We start from the raw sequence: 25,236 nt of genomic DNA, 5'->3' as shown, positions 1-25,236 counted from the left end.
TCAATTAAACTTGCCGAGGTTGATGGAGGCTGCTCAGTTTCCTCACTGTACTTCACGGCTCACCACATGAACTTGCGCAGAGTCCAGTCGTCCTTATCTCGAGTTTTTCATCGTCAGTTCCACAAGAAGCCCAAGTTTCAAAAGGTATTCACTGGTCGAATAAATCTGCTATGAGTCCATGGTTCAATTCACATTCGACTCACTCAAAAGTCGATGCCTCATTACACGTTCGACTCACTCAAAAGTCGACTTCCCGGAACGGAACTATTAATTGTAAATATCAAGCCAGTTCTTCCCTGAACCAGCTGCAGCACCGAGCCCTTAGAAGAGGTTGCTTGCGCAGAGTCCAGTAATGCTTATCTCGAGTCTTACTCCGTCAGTTTCACAAGAACGCTCGAGTTTCAAATGGTCTTCACTGGTCGGATCAATCTGCTAAGCGTCCCTGGTTCATTTCACATTCGACTTACTCACAAGTCGATGGCACAATTCACGCTCGACTCACTCAAAAGTCGGCAGTGGGTTCACGGTGAGGGGCTGAGGTCCTCGTCGCCACTGTTGAATTGAAGACAGAGTCAAGGTAAGATAACGAAGTAGAAGTTTATTAAATCAGCCCCACACCTTAAGGCGGTGCGTCGGTCAGTTAGTTAGAATCATTATGACAGTTGAGGGCAGGGGGACGGAACCAAGACAGTGCGGGATGAGGGGGAACCAATCAGGAGGGCAGGGGACAATGGATGCTCTCGCGCAGGAGAGCTGGTAGGCACCACTTGCCAAAGGTTGCAGGGGGGAAACAGAACTAGGTTACAACAGGTATGTTATGATCTATTTGATGTATGAATATTCTTTCTCCTGCAAACTTATGGTCTCTATTGTGATTTTACATGCTTTAAAAACTGTGACGTATGCTGTACCTGTGTCCCTTCTGTCCAGCACAATTCGGGTGAGAGATCGCTTACCGGCGTGGGGCACAGTTCACTAGTCTTCTATAGTGCTCTACAATGATTGGTATAGTACTTGTATTCACGTTGCAATGTTATTTTGTTGTGATGCCACAGTTTTACGCTGTTTATGTTGGGACTTCCTAGTCTCCTGGTGGGTGGACATCACAGGTTCTCTCTTGCATGAGGGTCGTTCTGGTTTTGGTGGGTGGATTCTCACATCTATCAGTAGTGGTGACATTCTTTATGTGATGTTGTGTGTAAGTTGGTAAGTCACATTGCGCTGCACGTCTCTTATGTTTGTATGTGTGTAAGTCGCCCTGCGCATCACATGTTGTCCTGTGTAAGTCGCCCTGCGCTTCAGATGTTGTGTGTAAGCGCCTTGCGCGTCACATGTTGTCCTGTGTAAGTCGCCCTGCGCTTCAGATGTTGTGTGTAAGTCGCCCTACGCCTCACGTGTTGTCCTGTGTAAGTCGTCCTGCGCTTCAGGTGTTGTCGTGTGTAAGTTGTCCTGCGCGTCACATGTTGTTCTGTGTAAGTCGCCCCGCGCTTCAGATGTTGTCGTGTGTAAGTCGCCCTGCGCCTCACTGTGTGTGTACTCTCTATGTGGTCCATTTTGTGGTGCACGTGTATTTGTAGTGTTTGTTCACCCTTGTTGTTGGTTTCTGGCCTCGGGTGTTTGTCGTGGGGTCTGTTCACCCTTCACTACAATTATTGGGAAGGGATGGGGTTATTCCTGATTTGTAATGTAATAGTGCAGTTTTTCCTTCCCAATTTGATATTGTTTGATGGTTCATATCTAATGTATCTTAATAATTTTTATGAGGGAGGATGGGGGGTTTTGATGCATGTTGTTAATATGTCGTATTATGCCCATCTTTTCTTGTTTGCTTTCTTCTCTCTTTGGTGATGTTTTAAATTCATTTTCTTCCCTTAATTTTGAACATTTTCGGCTTTTGTGTATGGTTCCTTTCTTTAAAGATTGTAAGTTTTGTTTTAATTTTTAAAGCAAAGGAATAATGTTGTATCCTAAGATTTACATTCTTATGTGAATCAGCCTAGGTCTTCCTAGCTGCTGAGCCAGAGCGAGAGATGGAAACGGAATGTTGGTGTGCCTGTGATGAATGGAATGCCTGGGTGACTGTGTGGATGAGTGTATGACAGTTGGAGATTGGCTGAGCAGCTAGGCAGGCTGCTCCTGGTGGGGCTGGCATAGGAGTTATTAGAGCTGTACTTGGATGATCTCTGTTTGATGTTACAAGACATGGATTAATAAAGAAGACTTCAAGAAATTACAACCTGGCTACCAGTGTCTTCATATACACAGTACAACAGTGACCCATACCTTTGTATATCTTTATTTATTTAATGCGTTTTTATATAGCGCAGACTTTACCCGAAGGTGTCAAAGCGCTGTACAATAGAACCAGTTTCCTTACATAAGAGTATAGCATCATTCTCCATCATGAACGCATAGAGTCCGCCTCCCCCTCTCAAACATAGCCTGAAAGGTATTGCCTTGAAGATACAACTGCCACAATTACCTGAAAAATGTCACACTTAACATGTGATACTAATGAATATTGGACTTTATCATTGTACCCCGGCAGAGCAGTGGTGCGGCCACCTACCTATTCATTGGTATATTTGTATAACGTACTACTCTATTTTTAGGACTTGTGTAAGCTTTAGAATGCGTTGGGTGCAATAAGCCAAAGGTTTCTGCCGCTAATAATTGTACCTAACTCGCCTTTTCACATGTTGTGTTCATGTTTTATGTTTGATTTGTGGGCAAACTTTGTTAGATACCGAAACGATTTCCTATTTCAGAAAGTTTTAATTTCATTTAAGCAAGAATGCTTCAATGTTGTTTTAAGAGTTAGTGCAAATTAAATTGTTCAACATGAATGTACAATATTTATCAGACAACTTTATAAACAGCTAGGAAATGTCCTGCCAGTAAACATTTTCGTGTATATTAGTAACTTTAAATACAACGTAAAATAATAATGTGATTAGATGCAAGGTCTTAGAAAGTCCGAGTGTACTGCAATATATGTATAACTGATGTTTTTCACAGTTCTAATAAATACGGAGTTTGACATTGTACAGAATGCAGCTGCTATATTAATAGATAGCTTTGGTTATGGTGTGTACCTTGTTCAAGAGTTGTTTCTTGGTTTGCATTCTGATACTTGCAGTTTTGCATTTCTAATGGAAAAACGGAAAGCAAAACAGTCTGGATGTGCTTATGTATTCCTGGTGTGCAGCAATTTGAGATATCATTATGTTGTAAAAATATCAGTATATGTGATTATTTTTTGGAATCCTCGCGTACAGTCCGAGCCGTAATGAGGAAAGCAAAGGCTTTGCGGATATCGGACAATTGAGGTGTCTAATTTGGTCTAGCAAGTGTATCTTGGGGCTTAAAGCAAGAAATTAAAATCATCCCACTGTATCTCCATGGTTGGTAGTAAAAGATTATAACAATTAGGGTGGGGCGGGTACCTCACATCCTGGGTCCTTGGTGACACTGCACATGCTGCACTGAAGATAGCTGTGCTTATGTAGAGCTCGACATTACTTGGTCTGTTGTCAGTCAGTCAGTCAAGCAGAAGTTTATTCTAGACCTCCGTCTTTCAAACATATATGCAATAAAACACATTATCCAATCATTATAAAACCATTGTGTCTAAAATTGGGACCAGCCCACAGTTAAAACCTAGTATAATTCCATCCAACATTACAATAACATATTCAAATCGTATCTAAAACTTCATTCACGGACAATAGAATTGCTTCAGGGCACAAGTTGCATAAAAACGCCTACAAGTTGATTCACTGCTTGCCCCCTTTCTCTAATACCATATTTCAGTAAAAAAAAAATTCTGCTGAGTTAAGAACCACCAACAATCCACTAAAACCTGCTTTAGATCTCCTTGCACATTAAGGCCACATTTCCAAATATTATAATTGTCTAATAATGATTATTGAGTATCGGAGATTAAGATCTGGTTTACCCAACATCTAAATTTCAATGGGCATTGTCTTAAATGTCTCCTCCTCCTTCTACGAGTTCAACAGGAAGGATACTGATTTCTTGGTTCCTAGATATCTTGGAACTTCCTCTCTGGACACCAGTTTTGATACCCTTCTAAGCTTGACTTTACTCGCACTGTCCGGTTGATCTCATACTGTAATGTTAAATTCTAACAAAGATCGAAAATGGTTCTTCTGACTGATCGTGCCCAAAGTAATTCACTAGTCCCAATTTCTTTTTTATATAACCCTGGGATTTGTGGAAGCTCCTTTCTATCCAAAATGTTATAGTCTCTGCAAGTGCTAAGTAAGTCCATGCTGTTAGACCCTTTTCTATCCTGATGGCCTGGACCATGGTCAAGGGTGGAAGGGAAAGTAATCTTTTTGAGCACCTACCCACTTATACAGACAACTTCTACACCTTGCTGGAATTGTGGCCATATCATTCCCTGGTAAGCAACCAATACAAGTCTTAAGGAGGGGCATCCATACAACGTATTCGATTTCTAAAGCACAGCCCCACAGAAGAAAGTGCTTTAGCCTGCAGAGAGTAAATATGATCTTTTCATGACAAATTATTTGAGAACCACATCCCCAAATATTTGTATTTGTGAACAATCCCAATTTTGGCTTTATTTAAAGTTCAAACCAACTTTTGCTTCTTCTTCCCAAAAGGAAGCACTTCAGTCTTCTCCATATTTATTGTTAGTTTTTCCTCATAAATTAGTCATAGAAGACATCTAGCTTCCTCTGGAAGCCAATTTCTGTTTGGTTTAGAATTACTAAGTCATAGGCATATAGGAGCCCGCATACATGTGTGCCATTCATTTTAGGGCTAAACTCATTAAATGGGCTTAATGTTTTTGGTAGATCCGCCAAAAAAAAGGAAAACAATATGGGTGCCAAAACACACCCTTGTCTGAGGGCTTTTCTTATATCTATTCACCTTGAAAATGACCCCTCAATATCTAATTCCACTTAAAGGCAGTTATTACAAAGCAATTCCTGTAAGATCAAAAGAGCACCCAGTGGAATTGTGTTGTTTCCTAAAACTTCCCATAGCAAGACCCAATCAATGGAATTGAAAGCGGAGCAAAAATCCACAAAACAGCAATACATTCTTCCACGTTGCTCTATCGTTTTTTTTGGGGGGGGGGGAGAGGGGTTGTGTGTAGCCCTTTTGACTGAAGCTATGAACTGTTGTTGAGTGACTCCCTTTGAATCCACCTTGCTCCATGGGAATCACTGACCATGTTCCTGCCTATTCTTTCAAGTCTCCAGGGGGATATCTGAGAAGCCTTTCCCACCCACATTTAACAGATTTTTTTGCACATAGCTTCCTGGGAAGGAGGATTCACACATTTTATACAAAGGTTTAACAACTGCTTGCTTGCAGTTATCAGGCAAGCGACCTGCCAGGAGGATTTTTTGGAATAATAATAGAGCACACTGGATCATCAAAACATTGGATTGTAAATCACTGCTGGCAAGTTGTCTGGCCCACCTCCTCTTCTGAGTTTTAGAGACTCAATTGTCTTCTTAATTATTACTACTGACACACTGTTCCTTTATTTTCTCTTCAATAAAGAAGTTTACTGGACCCCATGTAATTTAAACATCCTTATTATAAACCTGCTCCAGGTATTCAACTCCTGCTTCCTCCCCCACTGAACATCTCCGCTTTCCTTGAAATTTTCCAAGACCATTCTGTACCAGCTCCTAAACTTTTTTGATGTTATTTGACCCTATTGTCTCGAGCATGATTTTCCAGCATTTCATTATCTACCCGTTTTTTGCTTGTTACCAATCTTTTGAGCACCTTTCTTAAGTCAAGAAGTCGATGATTGCCCTAATTTTTTCTTGAGAACCTTGCATATCTTTCTAACTTCATTACTCTTCTTTTTAGGAGCCTGCATTCATTGTCAGACCAGATGTTTCTTGATTGTTTCTCTACCATATTTTTACCATGTGTTTATTAAATGAGTTTAGCTCACCCTTTAAGCATGCTACCACTCCATACTACTTAATAAAATCTACGGGTATCTCTTCTTCTTTGTCATCTCTATATTTGTATTGAAGACCCTTTAGGTGATTTTAGGGGCTTCTCTGATATTATAATTTTTTTAAAACATATTTTATTGATTTTTTCCCCTTTTAATCATCATACAGACCAAAATATCATCCACCACACTTAGTCATCAAATATGTCTTCAAGGTTGCCCCCAACTAAACCCCCGGATCCCTCCCCCCAAGCGGCAATTGGTGTGGGTACATTCCAAATACATTGTTCATAACATCGCACCAGCTAGAAGGATTATGTTCATGACACAATGCGCATTTTAAGTATCACATGTATAGTTCAAACAGTTCAGTCTTCCCCCCTCCCTCTGTAACCCCTGCAATGCCTGCACCAACGTGTCCCAAGCCTTGGCCAATTCTAGAGCCTTTTCATTGGTCGTTCGCTTAGCCTGTCGAAACCCAATGGAACTCTCACTACTAGCCCATTTATATAGCTCTGCGCCCCATCTCTTGCTCGACGGCCCTTCCTTCGATTTCCAGTGCCAGGTAATTTCCCGCTTTGCCAAGAATAAGCCCAAATCAATGAATTTACTGGTGACTTTAGTTTTGGTCGTGTGTGGGAACCAATGCAGCAAGCACAGTGCCATATCAAAGTCTAAATGTCTATCTGTAACCTCATTTAGGAGCTCCCCTACCTCCACCCAATATATTCCCAGAGCTGGGCAATTCCAGAGCACATGTTCTAACTCTACTCCCTGCTCGAAGCACCTGGGACATGCTGCGTCGTGGACCTGAAAATATCTCCGAATCTTCCCAGGGGTCAAATAAGCACGGTGCAAGATAAAAAATTGCACCTGCTGGAAGTGCGCATTCATTCCTACTCCCCTTCCACGTTCTCCTCAAGATGTGGCCTCACACTGTGTCCGGTATAGGTTTGCCTATGCTCGCCTCCCACTTCAACTTCAGGCCATCTAGCGGTCGGAGTCCCTCACGCAACATCCGAGATTGAAGGCATGTAACTGCCTTGAAAGTTCCCGCGGGCATCACAACATATTGACAAGCCTTGGTAGTCACCGGTTCCATCTGCCCCCCCCCCCCCACCCCCCCTCCAATGTTTCCGAATAGCCGCTGTAACCGCCGCGTGAAGCAGGAAGCTACCATCTGGGAGATCATATCTCTCCCGTAGAGCCTGGAATGGTAACAGCCTCTCATCCTCATATAAATCTCCCACCATTTGAAGTCCCAGCTGTTCCCACTCCATAAGGGGGAACCAGTCCCCACCGTGTGGCAATGCAGTTAGCATCCCCAAAGGGATCTCCGGTGCATACGGGTGCGCCACCCCAGCCCTACGCTGACTCCTATTCCAGCAGAGCCTCAGGGTTTTCTCAATCCATCGACAGGTCCTTTAAATTAAGTTTTTGTTGTAAGACTATGTACGAAAGGATATGCCTCTGTATCCCTGTACCCCGCAATTGTTCAGGACCCCGAAATTCCGCTGCAACGCTTTGCAAGTACCTGCAGCTGAGCAGCTAAATAATAAAGCTCAAAATCAGGAACCGCCATCCCGCCCTCAGCCTTGGGCCTCACCAAAGCAGCTAATGCTACCCTCCGCCGTCCGTTTCCCCACAGAAAGTCAATGACCAAAGAACGCAGTTCCTTAAACATGCGTGGCGGGACCCAAACCGACAGAGTCCGTAAATAATAAAGCAGCCTAGGCAAGGCCACCATCTTAAGGAGGGCCACTCTTCCCACGACCGAGAGAGGGAGCGTGGACCAGAACGCAATGCTCCCCTTCAGGGCACTGATACAACGCCCCACATTTCCTTCCAGATGTGAGTCCCTTGTTCATTGCACCATCAGGATTCAAGCAAGCCGGGCCGACGACGGCTGAAATGCCAGAAACCGGTCCCCGGAAGCTTGTTTCCTTCCCAGTGTAAGAATTGGCTTGGTAGTTTGGTTTGCCCTGTTCCCATCATGCACTGAGACAGGAACAGACTAATTTGCATATAGCCAGGTTCTGAACTGGGATGGTGCAGTGAGCTAAAAAAACGGTGTTGGATCCAACCCTGATCTCTTGACTGGGTGAGAGTATTCTGCTTAATTCAGAAACTCTGTCCATCACCACCCCTTGTTGTTAAATATTTTGTCCACCCTAAGCGTGGAAGGGTACACTCAGATGTGAGTCCCTTGCTCATTGCACCATCAGGATTCAAGCAAGCCGGGCCGACGACGGCTGAAATGCCAGAAACCGGTCCCCGGAAGCTTGTTTCCTTCCCAGTGTAAGAATTGGCTTGGTAGTTTGGTTTGCCCTGTTCCCATCATGCACTGGGACAGGAACAGACTAATTTGCATATAGCCAGGTTCTGAACTGGGATGGTGCAGTGAGCTAAAAAACGGTGTTGGATCTAGCCCTGATCTCTTGACTGGGTGAGAGTATTCTGCTCAATTCAGAAACTCTGTCCATCACCACCCCTTGTTCTTAAATATTTTGTCCACCCTAAGCGTGGAAGGGTATACTCAGATGTGAGTCCCTTGCTCATTGCACCATCAGGATTCAAGCAAGCCGGGCCGACGACGGCTGAAATGCCAGAAACCGGTCCCCGGAAGCTTGTTTCCTTCCCAGTGTAAGAATTGGCTTGGTAGTTTGGTTTGCCCTGTTCCCATCATGCACTGGGACAGGAACAGACTAATTTGCATATAGCCAGGTTCTGAACTGGGATGGTGCAGTGAGCTAAAAAACGGTGTTGGATCCAGCCCTGATCTCTTGACTGGGTGAGAGTATTCTGCTTAATGTGTGGCTCTGTGAGTGTGTGGCTCTGTGAGTGTGTGGCTCTGTGTGTGTGGCTCTGTGTGTGTGTGTGGCTCTGTGTGTGTGTGTGTGGCTCTGTGTGTGTGTGACTGTGTGTGTATGTGTGACTCTGTGTGTGTGTGTGTGACTCTCTGTGTGGGTGTGTGGCGCTCTCCGTGTGTGTGTGGCTCTGTGTGTGTGTGTGTGTGTGTGTGTGTGGCTCTGTGTGTGTGTGTGGCTCTGTGTGTGTGTGTGACTCTGTGTGTGTGTGTGTGACTCTCTGTGTGGGTGTGTGGCGCTCTCCGTGTGTGTGTGGCTCTGTGTGTGTGTGTGTGTGGCTCTGTGTGTGTGTGTGGCTCTGTGTGTGTGTGACTGTGTGTGTATGTGTGACTGTGTGTGTGTGGCTCTGTGTGTGTGTGTGTGGCTCTGTGTGTGTGTGTGGCTCTGTGTGTGTGTGTGGCACTGTGTGTGTGTGTGGCTCTGTGTGTGTGTGGCTCTCTGTGTGTGTGGCTGTGTGTGTGTGGCTCTGTGTGTGTGTGGCTGTTGGACAGGCCCCACGAAGGGCTCGCTCCCTCCCCGCACGACAGGGCCCAGACACCGGCTCTCCGGGGGCTACCCGCAGAAGCAACCCGTCCCCTCCGGGACGCCTGCTCCCGGATATCTCTGTGTCACGGGCCCGGGCCCCCGTCAGCCCCATTGCCCGGCCCAGCCGCCATCTTGGACACTGCACCACGCGGCCGCGTGGCCTCAGCTCGACCCCCAACCCTGGGCCCGGCCAGGCCCCGCCATCCCGGCACCACCATCCATCCAGGAGGTGAACGGACCACTTGGCAGGCTAATGGGAGAAAGAAGTGTCGATGGCTCTCCCCCGCCAGGTGCCGATCGCCCCCAGCCTCCCCGGGCGCTGGCTCCACCCCCCTGCTGGGTGTCTGGACTCCCTCATCCCTGACCTCCCGACCTCCCAGTGCGAGGGTCCGGACATCAAAGGGCGCCAGACCTATAACCGAGGCAGCCCCAGAGCAGGAAGGCAGTTGTATCCTGGAGTCGAGAGACACTGAGAAGAACTCATCCTTGACGGACTGCTGGCGCTGCCGCAGCCCTGCCTTGTGAACTATCGTCCTGCCTGCTGGCGCTGCCGCGGCCTTCTGCAACCTTCATCCTCGTGGGACCTGCTGGCGCTGCCGCGGCCCGTTGTAACTTCCATCCTCGTTGGGACCTGCTGGCGCTGCCGCGGCCCGTTGCCACCTACGATCTCTTCGGGACCTGCTGGCGCTGCCGCGGTCCGACCACCGAGCTCGAGGATTGTGAGCTACCGCCGTTTCACCTCAGTACCCGTAGGTACCAAGACTGTCCCGCTACCCCCTTCCCCTACTAGAGACTAGAATTGAGAGGATCATCGTGTCCTGTTCTCCTTGTATCGTACTACCTTACTTCAAGAGCTGCCTATAAAAGGTGTTAATCTGATCTTCGTGTGGTGTCCATCTGTGGGGGGGGAAGTTACTTGTCTGTACGATCGCTGGAGACGGCCCTCACCGGAGGCCTCTCCCCTTGTGCTCGGCCGACCCTCCAGGTCCCCGTCTAACAGTGGCTCTCTGTGTGTGTGGCTCTGTGTGTGGCTGTGTGGGTGTGGCTCTCTGTGTGTGTGGCTCTGTGTGTGGCTGTGTGTGTGTGTGTGTGTGTGGCTGTGTGTGTGTGTGTGGCTGTGTGTGTGTGTGTGGCTGTGTGTGTGTGTGTGGCTCTGTGTGTGTGTGGCTCTGTGTGTGTGTGGCTCTGTGTGTGTGTGGCTCTGTGTGTGTGTGGCTCTGTGTGTGTGTGGCTCTGTGTGTGTGTGGCTCTGTGTGTGTGTGGCTCTGTGTGTGTCTGGCTCTGTGTGTGCGTGACTCTCTGTGTGTGACTCTCTGTGTGTGACTCTCTGTGTGTGACTCTCTGTGTGTGACTCTCTGTGTGTGACTCTCTGTGTGTGTGGCTCTGTGTGTGTGTGTGTGGCTCTGTGTGGCTCTGTGTGTGTGTGGCTCTGTGTGTGTGTGGCTCTCTGTGTGTGTGTGGCTCTCTGTGTGTGTGTGGCTCTCTCTGTGTGTGTGTGGCTCTGTGTGTGTGTGTGGCTCTCTGTGTGTGTGTGTGTGTGTGGCTCTGTGTGTGTGTGTGTGGCTCTGTGTGTGTGTGTGGCTCTGTGTGTGTGTGTGTGTGTGACTCTGTGTGTGTGGCTCTGTGTGTGTGGCTCTGTGTGTGGCTCTGTGTGTGTGTGGCTCTGTGTGTGTGTGACTCTGTGTGTGTGGCTCTGTGTGTGTGTGGCTCTGTGTGTGTGTGACTCTGTGTGTGTGTGTGACTCTGTGTGTGTGTGTGACTCTGTGTGTGTGTGTGACTCTGTGTGTGTGTGTGACTCTGTGTGTGTGTGACTCTGTGTGTGTGTGACTCTGTGTGTGTGTGTGTGACTCTGTGTGTGTGGCTATCTGTGTGTGTGGCTCTGTGTGTGTGTGGCTCTGTGTGTGGCTCTGTGTGTGTGTGTGTGTGGCTCTCTGTGTGTGTGGCTCTCTGTGTGTGTGTGGCTCTGTGTGTGTGTGTGTGGCTCTCTGTGTGTGTGGCTGTGTGGGTGTGGCTCGCTGTGTGTGTGTGTGGCTGTGTGTGTGTGTGGCTCTGTGTGTGTGTGTGGCTCTGTGTGTGTGTCTGGCTGTGTATGTGTGTCTGGCTGTGTATGTGTGTGGCTTTGTGTGTGTGTGTGGCTGTGTATGTGTGTGGCTTTGTGTGTGTGTGTGGCTCTGTGTGTGTGGCTCTGTGTGTGCGTGTGTGGCTCTGTGTGTGCGTGTGTGTGGCTCTGTGTGTGTGTGTGTGTGGCTCTGTGTGTGTGTGGCTCTGAAGGGGTGTGTGTGGCTCTGTGTGTATGGCTCGGTGTGTGTGTGTGTGGCTCGGTGTGTGTGTGTGTGTGGCTCGGTGTGTGTGGCTCGGTGTGTGTGTGTGTGTGTGGCTCGGTGTGTGTGTGTGTGGCTCTGTGTGTGTGTGTGTGGCTCTGTGTGTGTGGCTCCCTGTGTGTGTGGCTCCCTGTGTGTGTGGCTCTGTGTGTGTGTGTGGCTCTGTGTGTGCGTGGCTCTGTGTGTGTGTGACTCTCTGTGTGTGTGACTCTCTGTGTGTGTGGCTCTGTGTGTGTGTGGCTCTGTGTGTGTGTGGCTCTGTGTGTGTGTGTGGCTCTCTGTGTGTGTGTGGCTCTGTGTGTGTGTGTGTGGCTCTGTGTGTGTGTGTGTGGCTCTCTGTGTGTGTGTGTGTGTGGCTCTGTGTGTGTGTGTGGCTCTGTGTGTGTGGCTCTGTGTGTGTGGCTCTGTGTGACTCTGTGTGTGTGACTCTGTGTGTGTGACTCTGTGTGTGTGGCTCTGTGTGTGTGGCTCTGTGTGTGTGTGGCGCTCTGTGTGTGTGTGTGGCGCTCTGTGTGTGTGTGTGTGTGGCTCTCTGTGTGTGTGTGGCTCTCTGTGTGTGTGTGCGGCTTTCTGTGTGTGTTTGGCTTTCTGTGTGTGTTTGGCTTTCTGTGTGTGTGTGCGGCTTTCTGTGTGTGTTTGGCTCTCTGTGTGTGTGTGCGGCTTTCTGTGTGTGTTTGGCTTTCTGTGTGTGTTTGGCTTTCTGTGTGTGTGTGTGGCTCACTGTGTGTGTGGCTCTCTGTGTGTGGGTGGCTCTCTGTGTGTGTGTGCGGCTTTCTGTGTGTGTTTGGCTTTCTGTGTGTGTTTGGCTTTCTGTGTGTGTGTGTGGCTCTCTGTGTGTGTGGCTCTCTGTGTGTGGGTGTGTGGGTGTGTGTGGCGCTGTGTGTGTGTGTGTGTTTATAAATGGGGAATTCAAGCAATTAAATAAAAAAAGACACCCCAAATGAGTGACAATAAGTTCAACCTCTGGTAGGCAACGTGCAACCTCTTAGAGCCCACTTTAAGTTCCCAGTAGGTCTTTCAGAACCAGGCATCTTACGCTGTCTGATGAGCAAGACATAAAAACACCAGCATCTGAAACCTCCTACTTTCATTGTAGAAAATATGACTTAGAAGTGAGCTGTATTTACAGGGCTGTGCGGGGACCTTTTCTCCCGAAGCGAAGGGGCGCTGCTGATGAGGACTGGTACAAAAGGGGTTGGTGATTGACGGGCTGCTTTGGCAGTTTTGTGTGGTGGTTGCAGAGCTGGAGGGGCAGTGGTTTTAGTGTGCCCGGGGTGGAGCAGATCTGAACCGAGGCGCATTGTAGAGAGAGCAGCACTGTAAATCTATAGGGCCTGGATGTAGAAGCACAGGAGGCCTGGCGTCGATGGTGATCTCTGCCACGGAGCCTGCCTGCCCCCTTCGCTGGCATTGTGTTTCTGTTATCGGATATGCGCTGTTTGTTTGCCTGTGTTTTGCTGAATGAGCACCCCCGCCCTCAGCCACTGAATGTAACCGTGCATGTGTCTGTTTTTTCCAGGACGCCGTGTCACCATGACCCCTCGTGCCGGCTGTGTGCTGCCAGCGATCATTTTCTTTGTGGCTTCTTGGCACTCGGCCCGGTTCGAGGAAGACCTGACGAGGCCCCCCTTGGGCGGCATCACGGCCTCCACCTTCCTGCAGGACCTCCTGCACCGCTATGGCGAGAACGACACGCTGTCCCTGCAGCAGCTCAAGGCCCTGCTTAACCGCCTGGATGTGGGCGTGGGCCGCGATAACCTGTCGCGCTCGGAGCCGCAGCGCAGGAACCTGACCAGGGTAAGGAAGGGGTCTTTACAGTGTGCGCCCACTCTGGGGAAAAGTTGGGACTTTTTGAACTTTGTGCTGTGTAATGACGTTCAAAGCCACAAGTCCTTGTTATCACTTCATTTTCCAATTAATCATAAACAGCCCCCTCCTCAGAGCGCAACCCCATGGGCTAAAAGGGCTCCCCCCACTCGTGTGTCGCACCCCGAGATGATGCAGATTCCAGCACACACACAGTTCTTTAGTTTGTGTGTGCGGGATTGCGCTGCAGATGGTGCCTCGGTAGATAGTGACCACCTCTTGGCAAAGTATTGTGTAGTTCATCAACAGGTTAAAGCGCATAAGAAAAAGGATGGGAACCGTGCTAAAAAAGAATGCATTTTCTATTGATTCCTTCGTTATGACAGCTTAGTTGGTTAAGGCCATAACTGCAGATGTTTGTTTGTGTAACTGTAACCAGTCACAGAACTGAATTCTGGTTGATGCACTTAGGAAGTGTGACATGTATAGTGCTATGAAGTCCCATCCTGTGACTGGAAGAACTTCGAATAAGCAGTTATTATTTAAAAATAGTACTATGGTAGAAGGTAGGCTGCCACGGCCCACATTTACTAACACATCGTGCCAGATTTGCATCCAACCGAGCGCAAAGTCTGGTAGTGGGATTTACTTTCTAATGCATATCATGATTGGGGTTGGAAAAGTTGCATAAAGTAATTCAAAGTAGTACTCTACACATCTTGGCGCTTTGTTGCTTCAAGGGGTATTCTACAGGTGGTACATGGGTGTTCCCTTGCAAGCCGCCCATCGGTTTTTTTGCAAATCTTTATCTCCTTACATTGGTAGACCAGAATTTCCACCAAAACAGATGTCCTTTTGAAGCAAAGGCATAACAGTAAAGCAACTTAAAAAACAAGCATTTGCAATGCAATAAGTCTCGCATTTGGAAAGTTTGAGCTATTGGTGTTGTAAATGACAAATGTTTTATTTATGTTTTGTTTTTGAAAATAGCTAAATTAATACCTTTGTCATTTACAATGCTGTTGGACCTGGCCTCGTGGTGTGGTTCCCCCCGATCCTCAGCGCCCCGACAGTTATCCCTGTGCAGCAGAAACCCCTGGTCGTCCCATCCCCTGTCCGCCCGTTCCTTGCAGAACCCTACCAAACGGACGACCACCTCCGCATCCCGCCATCTATCCTCCCAGTACCGGGCGCCCAGAACACGCATCACCCCAGAGGGCTCCCCGGTAGCCATCACCCTTCCCGAGATCCCTGACTCCATGGCCCCCGGCCTGACCCCGGCCCCAGCGAAACTTAGGCGTCAGACGCGCCATGCCCGGCTGGGTGGTAGACGGTTCCCTCTGAGGGAGATAGGACCAAAGGGTTTCGATTACACCTCCGGCCTCCCCTGGGAGACTGGTTTCCCTCACACCTCTGGCCTCCCCCTGGGGACTGGTTTCGATCACACCTCTGGCCTCCCCGAGAGCTGGCTCCAGGCCTTGATAGGCGTCTGGAAATCCCCGGACGCATCTTGAAAGGATCAAAGAGCCAGCCGGCAGGAAACCCCGATGATCAGCCCCGAGGCATCAGATCCCCGCCTGCGAGGGTCCGGACTTCAAAGGGGAACCGGACTATAACAAGGCCCGCTCTAGAACTAGCGGGCAGTTGAACCCTGGAAAAGAGAGCCCTGCGGACCTGGTCACGGCTCAGCCATTTTTGAGAAGAAGATCGATACTGGAACTTTGTAACTTGTGCGAGCCCTGCTGACGACGTCGCGGCTCATCCTTGCAGAAAAGGACATACGTGGAACAGCTTGAGCCCTGCTGACGTGTTTGTGGCTCCCCAAGAACTCACAGACACTCCGTTCACTCCGGATCAGGCCCTGCTGACTTTGTCGCAGCACGAGGAGTACCCTGGTCCGGCTGGACCATCGACGCTACCTGTAAGACCTGGCTCGAGAAGAAGTGAGTGGAGCAGCAGTACGCCCCCCACCTACCGTATCCCCTGGCTCGAGGATTGAGAGCTGTGCGCAGGGTACGCTTCGTACTAGTCCCAGTACTGTGACTGTCCTGTATCCCTATTCCTCACAAACGAGACTCTTTACGATCCCTAGATCGCCTTGTAAATACGTACTCGTTTTACCTCATGACTACTGCTTTATAAAGAACCTTGTATACTGAATCCTACGGTGTGGTGTCCGTTTATAAGTGTGGTGGAAGCTCAGTGTGTACGATCCTAGATACGAAGTCCTCCCCTGTGAGGGCCTCCTGCCAGTGCTCAGCAGCGTTCCTAGGAGAGGTGGGTCACGGGGTGGTCGGGAGAGCATATCCTGTCCCCCTGGGATCGCCCCTTCTAACAAATGCCAATAGTTATAACTTTCGCAAATGTGACACCTACAGCATTTGTAAAGCAATATGTGTTGTATTTACGTGACTTACATGTATTGATATTACAAATAACAATGGCTTTTAATTTTTTTAATAATAAATACTTAAATAAAAGTTATTGTGTTGGACCCTGCCTCGTGGCGTGGTCCTACCCCTTCCGCATGGCGGGCCCAGGACGACATCGGCCCTCCATCGACCCGCTGTCGCCCCTCCGGACACCACCCTCAACAAACTCTCGACGAGAGCCGCCCCCTGGAAAACCCCGGCTCTCCCCCTCTGGAACCCGGCGAACCCAGTTCGCCCCCACTCTGCCGGTCCGGTCACCACCCCGGGCCACTCTCGCAGGCCCGACTCCATCTTGGGCCCATCACGTCCCGAGCACGTGGCCTCGGCCCGACCCCGGCCACGGCCCCAGCGAAGCCTCGACATCATGGCACCAAGATCAACCCAGGTGGTAAAGTGGCCACTTGGCGTATCCCGGAGGAGAAGAGTTTAGATGGCCCTTCAGCCGTGCCCGGACGCCTGGTATCGATCGCCCTCCGGCCTCCCTGGACGCTGGCTCCACCCCCCTGCTGGGTGTCTGGACACCTTCATCCCGGCCCCTCTGCCCCCCAGGCGCGAGGGTCCGGACATCAAAGGACTCCAGTCCTATATCTGGGCCAGCCCCGGATCAAGGAATCAGTTGTATCTGGGAGTCGAAGCCCTGCTGACCTCGTCGCGGCTGAACCTGATAAGAACTCTTGAACCTGAACCTGGAACCTGGAACCTCTGAGCCCTGCTGACGCTGTCTCGGCTCCACCAAGCTAAACCATCCGCCGAGCCCTGCTGACGCTGTCGCGGCTCTACCAAGCTGACCATCCGTCGAGCCCTGCTGACGCTGTCGCGGCTCCACCAAGCTGAACCATCCTCTGAGCCCTGCTGACGCTGTCGCGGCTCCACCAAGCTGAACTATCCGCCGAGCCCTGCTGACGCTGTCGCGGCTCGACCAAGCTGAACCACCTTCGGAGTCCTGCTGACGCTGTCGCGGCCCGACCAAGTTGAACCATCTTCGGAGCCCTGCTGACGCTGTTGCGGCTCCCGGCACCCCCCAGCTCGAGGATTGAGAGCTGTGCGCAGGGTTTCCTAGTACCAGCTGGTACCGAGACTGTCCCGCTACCCCCTTCCCCGGACATTGAAACTTTATTGGGATCCCCCGATCCCCTTGTATATATTGCTGCAGAACCGTGCCTTTATTCCTTATATAAAGACTCCTAAACCTACTCTTGTGTGGTGTCTCTCTGTGGTGGTGTGATTGCTCGGCTGTTACGATCATAGGAGAGGAGCCTCGCCAAGGAGGCCTCTCGACCTCGCTCGGCCAATTCCACACGGAACTACAGGTTTCAGGGCGACAGTCAGACACCTTCTGTCCCCCTGGAATCGCCTTTCTAACATATTGTAATTTATAATGGCAATAGTTTAAACTTTTGTAAATAACTTTTGTGATGATTATGTTAAGTGTATTTTATTGTGACGAAAATCCCAAAACAGAAGTGAAATATTAACATCTTTTTGTTACATTTGTAATGAAGCTTGAAACATTGAGAGAACATATTTGAACCAGTTGTTGTTGAATGGTTGTACAGATTGATGATGTGGTGGCGCTGAGTGATGTTGCGATGGCGAACGAATGATGATGTGGCGTTCAGTGATGCTGTGGTGGCGCATAGTGATGTTGTGGTGCCCCTGAGTGATGCTGTGGTGGTGCTGAGTGATGCTGTATGCTAAGCTATGTTTTGTTTTGCTATCCTATGCTTTGATTTGTTATGCTATGCTGTGTTTTGTTATGCTATGCTATGCTGTGTTTTGTTATGCTATGCTATGTGTTGTTATGCTATGCTGGTGAGGATGAGTGAGGGTGAGGGTGAGATGGTTGTGAGGGTGAGGGGGTGTGAGGGTGAATGGGTGAGAGGGTGTGTGAGTTAGGGGGTGTGAGGGTGAGGGGATGTGAGGTTGTGTGAAGGTAAGTGAGGGTGAGGGGAGGGTGAGGGGGTTGTGAGGGTGAGGGGGTGTGAGGGTGATGGTGGGAGAGGGTGAGGGTGAGAGGGTGTGTGAGGGTGAGGGGGTGTGAGGGTGAGTCAGGGTGTGTGAGAGTGGGGGTGGGTGAGAGGGTTGTGAGGGTTGTGAGGGTGTGTGAGGGTGAGTGAGGGTAAGTGAGGGTGGGTGAGGGAGGGTGAGGGTGGGTGAGGGAGGGTGAGATTGAGTGAGGGAGAGTGAGAGGGTGTGTGAGGGTGAGAGGGTTGTGAGGGTGAGGGTGTGTGAAGGTAAGTGAGGGAGGGTGAGGGGGTGTGAGGGTGGGTGAGAGGGTGTGTGAGGGTGAGGGGGGTGTGAGGGTGAGGAGGTGTGAGGGTGATGGGGTTGTGAGGGTGAGGGGGTGTGTGGGTGATGGTAAGTGAGGGTGAGAGGGTGTGTAGGGGTGTGAGGGTGAGTCTGGGTGAGAGGGTGTGTGAGAGTGAGGGTGGGTAAGGGGGTGTGATGGTGAGTGTGCGAGGGTGAGAGGGTTGTGAGGGTGAGTGAGGGTGAGTGAGGGTGTGTGAGGGAGGGTGAGGGGGTTGTGAGGGTGAGTGAGGTTGTGTGAGGGAGGGTGAGGGTGTGTCAGGGTGAGAGGGTTGGTTCAGCGAGACCTAAAAAAGAATGATGAGGAAGAAAGAAGAGGAGAGAGAGTGGGAAGAGAGAAGGAAGTGGAAAGGGAGGAGTGGAAGAAAGTATGCGAAGGGAGGAAGATGACAGCGAGGAGGAAAGAAAGAATGGATGCGATGAAGAAAGGAAACAACAAAGGGAAGAATGAAAGAGGAGAGTAATAACTAAGGGGGTGGATGAAGGGAGGAGTAAAAGAGGAAGAGGAACAGAAGAAGGGATGAAGGATGGAGAGAAGTATGAATGGAAGGATGAGGAAGGGACAAAGAGGAAGGAGAGAACGAAAGAAAGCGTAATAAAAACAAACTACTTGGGGGAGGGGCGGGTGGGAGCTGGAGTTGCTTTCCTTATTCTGCTCCAGGAGGACTTGAGTGACGCCCTGCAGTCTCAACGTGTTGCGTGTTGAATGAAACACCCGACATGAAACTGCAGACAGAGGGCGCAGTTGGGCTCAGATGTGAACGTAGTTGGGGGATGTCTAAGAAGCTGCAGCGCCTCGCGGGAGGCGAGGGATCCCTGTGGAAGCGCTTTCTATGTTGATCGTTTGGGCTAAGCACAGGGGAGACTTGAGGAGCAAATCTTAAGGATGCAGACCGAGGTGCGTGATGCGGGAGCCTTTGACAAAAAGATAACAAAAATAAAAGAATAAATACAATTACGATGTAAAACGTTTTTATGTAGTGCGCAGTTTATTTTATGCAAAATGAATCCAACTCAATACATATGTTAAAGGTTATTTCCGGGGCTTAACACGGTGACGTGTATGACTTGATGCTGTGATGCTTGAAAGAGGTTTGATGCGCAGTGAGGTTTCGGAGAATGTGAAGATATGTATAAACATACATTATATGTACAGAGCTCCCCTCGGTGCAGTGTAGTGGCATCTGCGGATATCTGACATTCTCAGCACCTCAAAGACATGTCTCGTGCACATATTTAATGGAGCCTGGAAGAGATCTGAACATTGTAAGGCAATAAAAACAATTGACATTACTGGGGCGGGTCGGGAGCGTATTGGCGGGGGAGCAGCAGCCTTTGATGTGCGAGCGAGTGGGAGGGAACACCATATGGGGTGTGAATGAGAAGTGAAGCCGAGCGCGTGCTGGGGAAGCGCCGCGCTTGAGTAACTTACATGCATTGGGGACAATCCTCGCTGGTTTCAAGAGCTGTTTTGCCTACTATAATCTCGACATCTGCAATGCGCATTGGCAGAGGCCGAGACCTAAAAAAATCGCCTCTGTTTTCCAACTTTGCATGTGTTCTGCACTGTACAACACAGATACAAAGTGCGAAAAGTATTAAACCATAGAATTTTGTATTGGAAGGGTCCCTTTCCAGTACAAAACCTGTGCTTGTGTTCACGCATAAAACCTTACACTATGGTATTTGTGTGGCGCAAGGCAGCCTAAAGTGCACCAGTGCAGTGAGCGAGGGTAACAGTTCCATATCTTAATAAACATGGAGCTTTTTCTGCTCTGTCCTTTAAGCAACGCAGTGCAGCAACTTTGATTGCCCTGCCTTGATTGAAAAGTTCGTAAATCTCTTCTTTAGTGTTTAAAATGAAACAAGTGAGTTAATATATATTTTTACCGATTCGGTAAAAAAATGCCCCCTACATACCTGTCACCCATTTACCGATCGGTAACGGCCAAAATCGGCCGTTACCGGTCGGTAAATGGCCTGAAACGGCCACCTACATCTGGCCCTAGATGTAGGTAAATCAGATTTACCAATTCATAAATACTGAATTTTACCGATTCGGTATTTATTGTATTTTGTAGTATTGTATGGCATATTTATATAGCGCAGAGACTGTAACCCAAAGGGTATCCTGGCGCTTTGACTTTGACCAATCATACGCGATGTTATACTGCCACAATCTTTACACTATCCTAGGGAAGAGGTATGTTTTTAATCCTTTTTTAAAGGAGGAGAGGTCCCCCTTATTTCTCAGAGGCAGGGGTAAAGAATTCCACAGTTTAGTTGCGGTGAATCTAAAAGAGCGTCCGCCCATCCGAGTCCTCACAATTTTAGGGATTACCACCAGACAGGCTGACGAAAAACGAAGAGATCTGGTAGGTGTATACCAGGAAAACATCGCCTGCAGCAGAGACAGCCCCTGACCATTAAGGGCCCTAAATACTAGACATAATGCTTTAAAATCAATGCGCTGGACGATTGGCAGCCAGTGAAGGTCCATGAGCGCCAAGGAAGAGGAATCAGAACGCCGTCTAGAAAGAGCCAGCTTAGCAGCCATGTTCTGCACTTGCTGCAATTTACCCACTAGGGTAGCTGGCGCACCCAGAAGTAGCGCGTTGCAGTAATCAAGCCTGCTTAAGATGATACTACGCACTACCTCTGGTCGGGCGTGAACCGGGAGCAAAGAGAGAATCTTCCGCAATGTGCGGAGCAGCATCATACACGTAGCCACAGTTTTGTTAACAAACGTGTCTAACTGTAAGTTAGATTCGAACATCACACCCAGATTTCGAACTGAATCTGCCGCCAACACAGTGCCCTGGGAGGGAGAAGGCCAAAAATCCGGTGGCAGAGGCCGGGGAATGCGATCCATCGAACAGTGCAGTACCTCAGTTTTTGAGCTGTTGAATTGTAGGGAATTTTGTCTCTGCCAATCCGCGGTAGCTGTCATGCAGCGATGGAAAGTCTCCTGCGACACAGCATCCCTACCCTCAAAGGAGAAGATACGTTGTGTGTCATCGGCATAATTGATGACCGCAATGCCGAAGGACTTAATCAGCCTGACCAGGGGACGGAGGTATAGATTAAATAGAATAGGGCTAATGGCCGACCCTTGGGGTACGCCCTGCCCCACTTTTTTGATGTCAGAACGATAGAGCGGCAAGGCTACCACCTGGTGTCTATTACCGAGATAAGAGACCAACCAGTCCAGGGCCAGGCCGAACACCCCAATTTCCTCTAGTCTCCTGACCAGAATGGCATGGCTGACCGTATCGAACGCGGCCGACATATCGAGCAGCACTAGAAAGGCTGCTCGACCAGGGTCGACACGCGAACGTAGGTCATCCAAAGCGGTCACCAATGCAGACTCAGTACCGTGGGCTGGCCTAAAGCCAAACTGAGCCACGTCCAGGCAGATGTTAGTCTCTATAAAGCTGGACAGATGTTTAGTAGCCAGCTTCTCCAGGATCTTAATTGGGAAAGGAAGCAATGAAATAGGCCTGTAGTTCGCTGAGCAAGTAGGATCCAATGTATCCTTCTTCAAAAGCGGCGATACCACGGCCAACTTCCAACAGTCCGGAACCCGAGCAGTACTGAGGGACTGACAGCAAATGGCATGAAGGGGGGGGAAACCTCCTCATGGAACAGTTTCCAATATTTATGTGGTAACGGGTCAAAGGGAGAACCCGAAGAGACCCCGTCAGCTACTGAGCAAAAATCCTCAAAGGACGGGAGGGGGAAGCTGTTCAGCCGAGCTTGCCTACCATCCACCTCCAGGGTCCTGAGGGTGATCACCGGTACAGAATTAGACGTAGCCTGGGGATCAGGGGTGGACGGAGTACCTAGATTGCTCAAGATGGAAGCGATCTTGTCCTCAAAAGCCTTTGCCAGAGAGTCGCAGAGCGATTGGGAGGCCGGAATGTCATTAGTAGCACAGGCAGGGCGAGAAAGATCCTTAACGATCTTAAACAAGGCCTGAGATTTATTCACTGCTAGCAATAGCGTCTCCTCGAGGAATCTGGCCTTGGCACACTTAATCTGCGTTTTGTAAACCCACAATGCCTGTTTAAAGAGAGCCTTATCTGACTCAAGATACTGTTTCCTCCAGGCACGCTCCGAGACTTACTGGCTTGCTGCGCTCATCGGTAAATCTGATGTAGGTAAAAATTCGGTAATTTTTACCGATTCGGTAGGATTCGGTATTTACCGATTCGGTAATTACCGAATCGGTATTTGCCATTGATTCCTATGGGCTTTGAAGCCCATAGGAATCAATAGCAAATACCAATTCGGTAATTACCGATTCGGTAAAATTACCGAATTGACAAGGGGAACAGGGTGTCACTTTGACACCCTGTTGCACCCCTGTTTCAGGCTTGTGTGCCATGTGACACACATACCTGCCCTTAGGGCATGTCTGTGTGCCACATGGCACAGGTGTACATGCACAGATGTGCATGTACACAGGGATTCGTTATTTACCATGCAATTGTATTACATGGTAAATACCGAATCCTGAAAGGCCTGTAGCACTGTTAAAAGTGCTACCTACATCTGAAAATACAGATTCGATAATTTTACCGATCGGTAAATTTACTGAATCGCTAAAATTTACAGAATTGGTAAATTTACCGATTCTGTAATTTTACCGATTCGGTAAAATTACCCAATCTGTATGTTTTTAAGCCCCTACATCTCCATAGCCCAATACCGGTCGGAAACGGCCGAAAATCTGTATTTTCGGCCGTTTCCGACCGGTATTGGGCTACCTACATCTGGCCCTAGGCCCCCTACATTACAAAACCCTAATACCGGTCGGTAACGGCCGAATTCGGCCGTTACCGACCGGTATTAGGGCTCCTACATCTGGCCCTTTACCTTTTGACCATTAAAACAAAGAATATCAGCAGTGGGAGCATAGTAACTTGGATATGAGAATATAGTTATTTATAAATATATTTGTGCAATATGGAAATTACCAGATGAGGTTTCAAGTCTGCAGATCTGTTTATAGACTTAGAGAGACCATTGTTTTAAAGAGCATTTTCCTAAAGAAAGTGTTTGAGAAGCAAAAATCTCTTACATGAGTTGAACATGATACACTAACTTAAGTCTGGAGCCCCTGTCTTAACAGAATAAAAAAGGATTGTGCTGCACTTGATCCACAAGGCTACCCCAAAGGAAGTTTGCAGCTACTTTTAGTCTGGCTCTGTGGGGCATATGAGCCACAAATGTTTCTATGAATTGGCTGGAAGTTCTTGTCCTCTAAAGGAATCTCTTCACGTCAGCAGAAGGGGTTGACTGTTGACCACAGTGACAGCTCTGCATCCTGACCTCTTTTTATGACTGGTTTGGAACAACGAGGTTCAAGATCTAATGCAGTTGGTTGACTTTTGTTGCTCATTGAAGTGTCACAGAACCATGTGTTCTGACTTCCTATAGGAGAAGGACTTGCATATAAAGCAGTTTTTTTCCAGATCATGGGACTGACAGCGGGTTACTTGACATTTTTCTTGGTGTGTCTTGTCCTTAACCATTGGTCCTTCTTGGTAATATTGCACTCTGATTGGACTGACCAGGTGTTCCCTTTGTACACCTAACACCAATAGTAGCTTGGGCAAAGATTCAGGACTATTTAAGGAGTGGTAGGTGGTAAGTTTTGAAAGTGGAAGCAGTATGAAGGAATAACTCCATAAAAGCAATGTCCATTCAGAGTTGTTGCTATTATCGGTCCATAGTTGTAGTGGTAATAACTAAGTAGTTACAATTAGACATGTCCATTAATACCAGAATGTCATAGTACATTTGGGACTGCGCAATTCCCCCTAAGTATAGCACTTGCATGACAAGTCACTTTTGGTATAACCATGGAGCTTTATTTAGCGTAGATTGTGTTGCGGCTATTTTGGCCCTGGTGCAATTTCCAGAGTTGTCATCCTCTGGCACTGATCGTGACTGACTGTAATCTTCACCCTGGTGATACTGGCTGTTTTCTGCTCCACTTCAGCTCCCTCAGGGGTGCCCGGAGGCCCCAAGTAGCCAATGGGGCTCCAGACTGAGCTTTTGGTGGTTGTTACGACCCTAGTCAGCCATGCTCAGGCTCTTCCAGTCCCTGTTTTAAAGCTAACACTTTTACTCCACTGAAGGTTTTTCCAGTGGCTCAGCCACCGACTTCGGATCTGCTATAGGATTTAGAAAACTCTGCAAAAAAAAAAGGCCATTCTGGTTGGAACTAGGTATTCAACCTATGGAGTAAAAATCACCTTACAGACCGCTGCCTCGTTGGGAATACTTTTACAAGGCTCGGTTGGATTCAGGCCCACTCAGATGTCTAATATTGTTCACCATGTCGATAATAATAACAATGAGGTGGGCCATCCTTGCAAATCCTCCACCTAGTAGACAAATACTTAATGACTGTTTGCCTCCACAGAATGACAGTGGCCTAAACAACCTTGCTGGAGATAGGTCCAGAGTGCCTTTCGCGACCTCTCACTGAAGAACTGGTCTCATTCATGGCACAGGGCTGCTGAAGTCCTTGAGCTACCATTACCTGTAAAAAAGAAAAAGTTAACCTCACAAAGATTTTACTTTCTGTCTTTTTGGCAATCAAGGCACTACTCCTCTGCAATTAGGTGTTTAAGGACCCCATTTTGCTTGATTGGGACAAATCTGGTTCTGCTCTGTCTGTGGACCCCCAAAAATCTGACGCCGGCACCTGGGTGCCCAAAAGTCTTGACTGCTCATCTCTCCTTGGAGAGATTTGTGGTGCAGACTAGCTCACCCTCAATGCAGTGTTGTCCGATTGCCATCTGCCGCTCAGCTTTGATGTGCTCCAATGTTTTTTTGAGTGACGTGCAAGCAAATTTAAAAGACATGTCCTTTTGGTTGAGTTTACATTTTCTGCAAGAGTCAGCCCTGGAGTCATTTTAAGCAGGGATGGGCCATGACCTTTTGGACTGGCTTTTCCTGTGGGCCAGTTCTATTAGTAGTACTACAAG

General features: G+C 48.7%; 1 protein-coding gene across 1 annotated transcript in view; it reads left to right on the top strand.

Moving 5' to 3' along the window:
* The window catches only part of LOC144791581 (metal cation symporter ZIP14-like), a 259,836-nt gene that overhangs the window by 14,278 nt on the left and 220,322 nt on the right, over positions 1 to 25,236 (top strand). The window contains exon 2 of the mRNA XM_078666302.1: positions 13,210 to 13,487. Coding sequence (XP_078522428.1) covers positions 13,210 to 13,487 — 278 coding nt within the window. The remainder of the gene's footprint in view (positions 1 to 13,209; positions 13,488 to 25,236) is intronic.

This window comes from Lissotriton helveticus, chromosome 11 (genome assembly GCF_964261635.1).
Source record: "Lissotriton helveticus chromosome 11, aLisHel1.1, whole genome shotgun sequence".
Taxonomy (NCBI): domain Eukaryota; kingdom Metazoa; phylum Chordata; class Amphibia; order Caudata; family Salamandridae; genus Lissotriton; species Lissotriton helveticus.
Note: the sequence above shows the minus strand (reverse complement) of the source record. Positions and strands in the feature narration are given on the sequence as shown.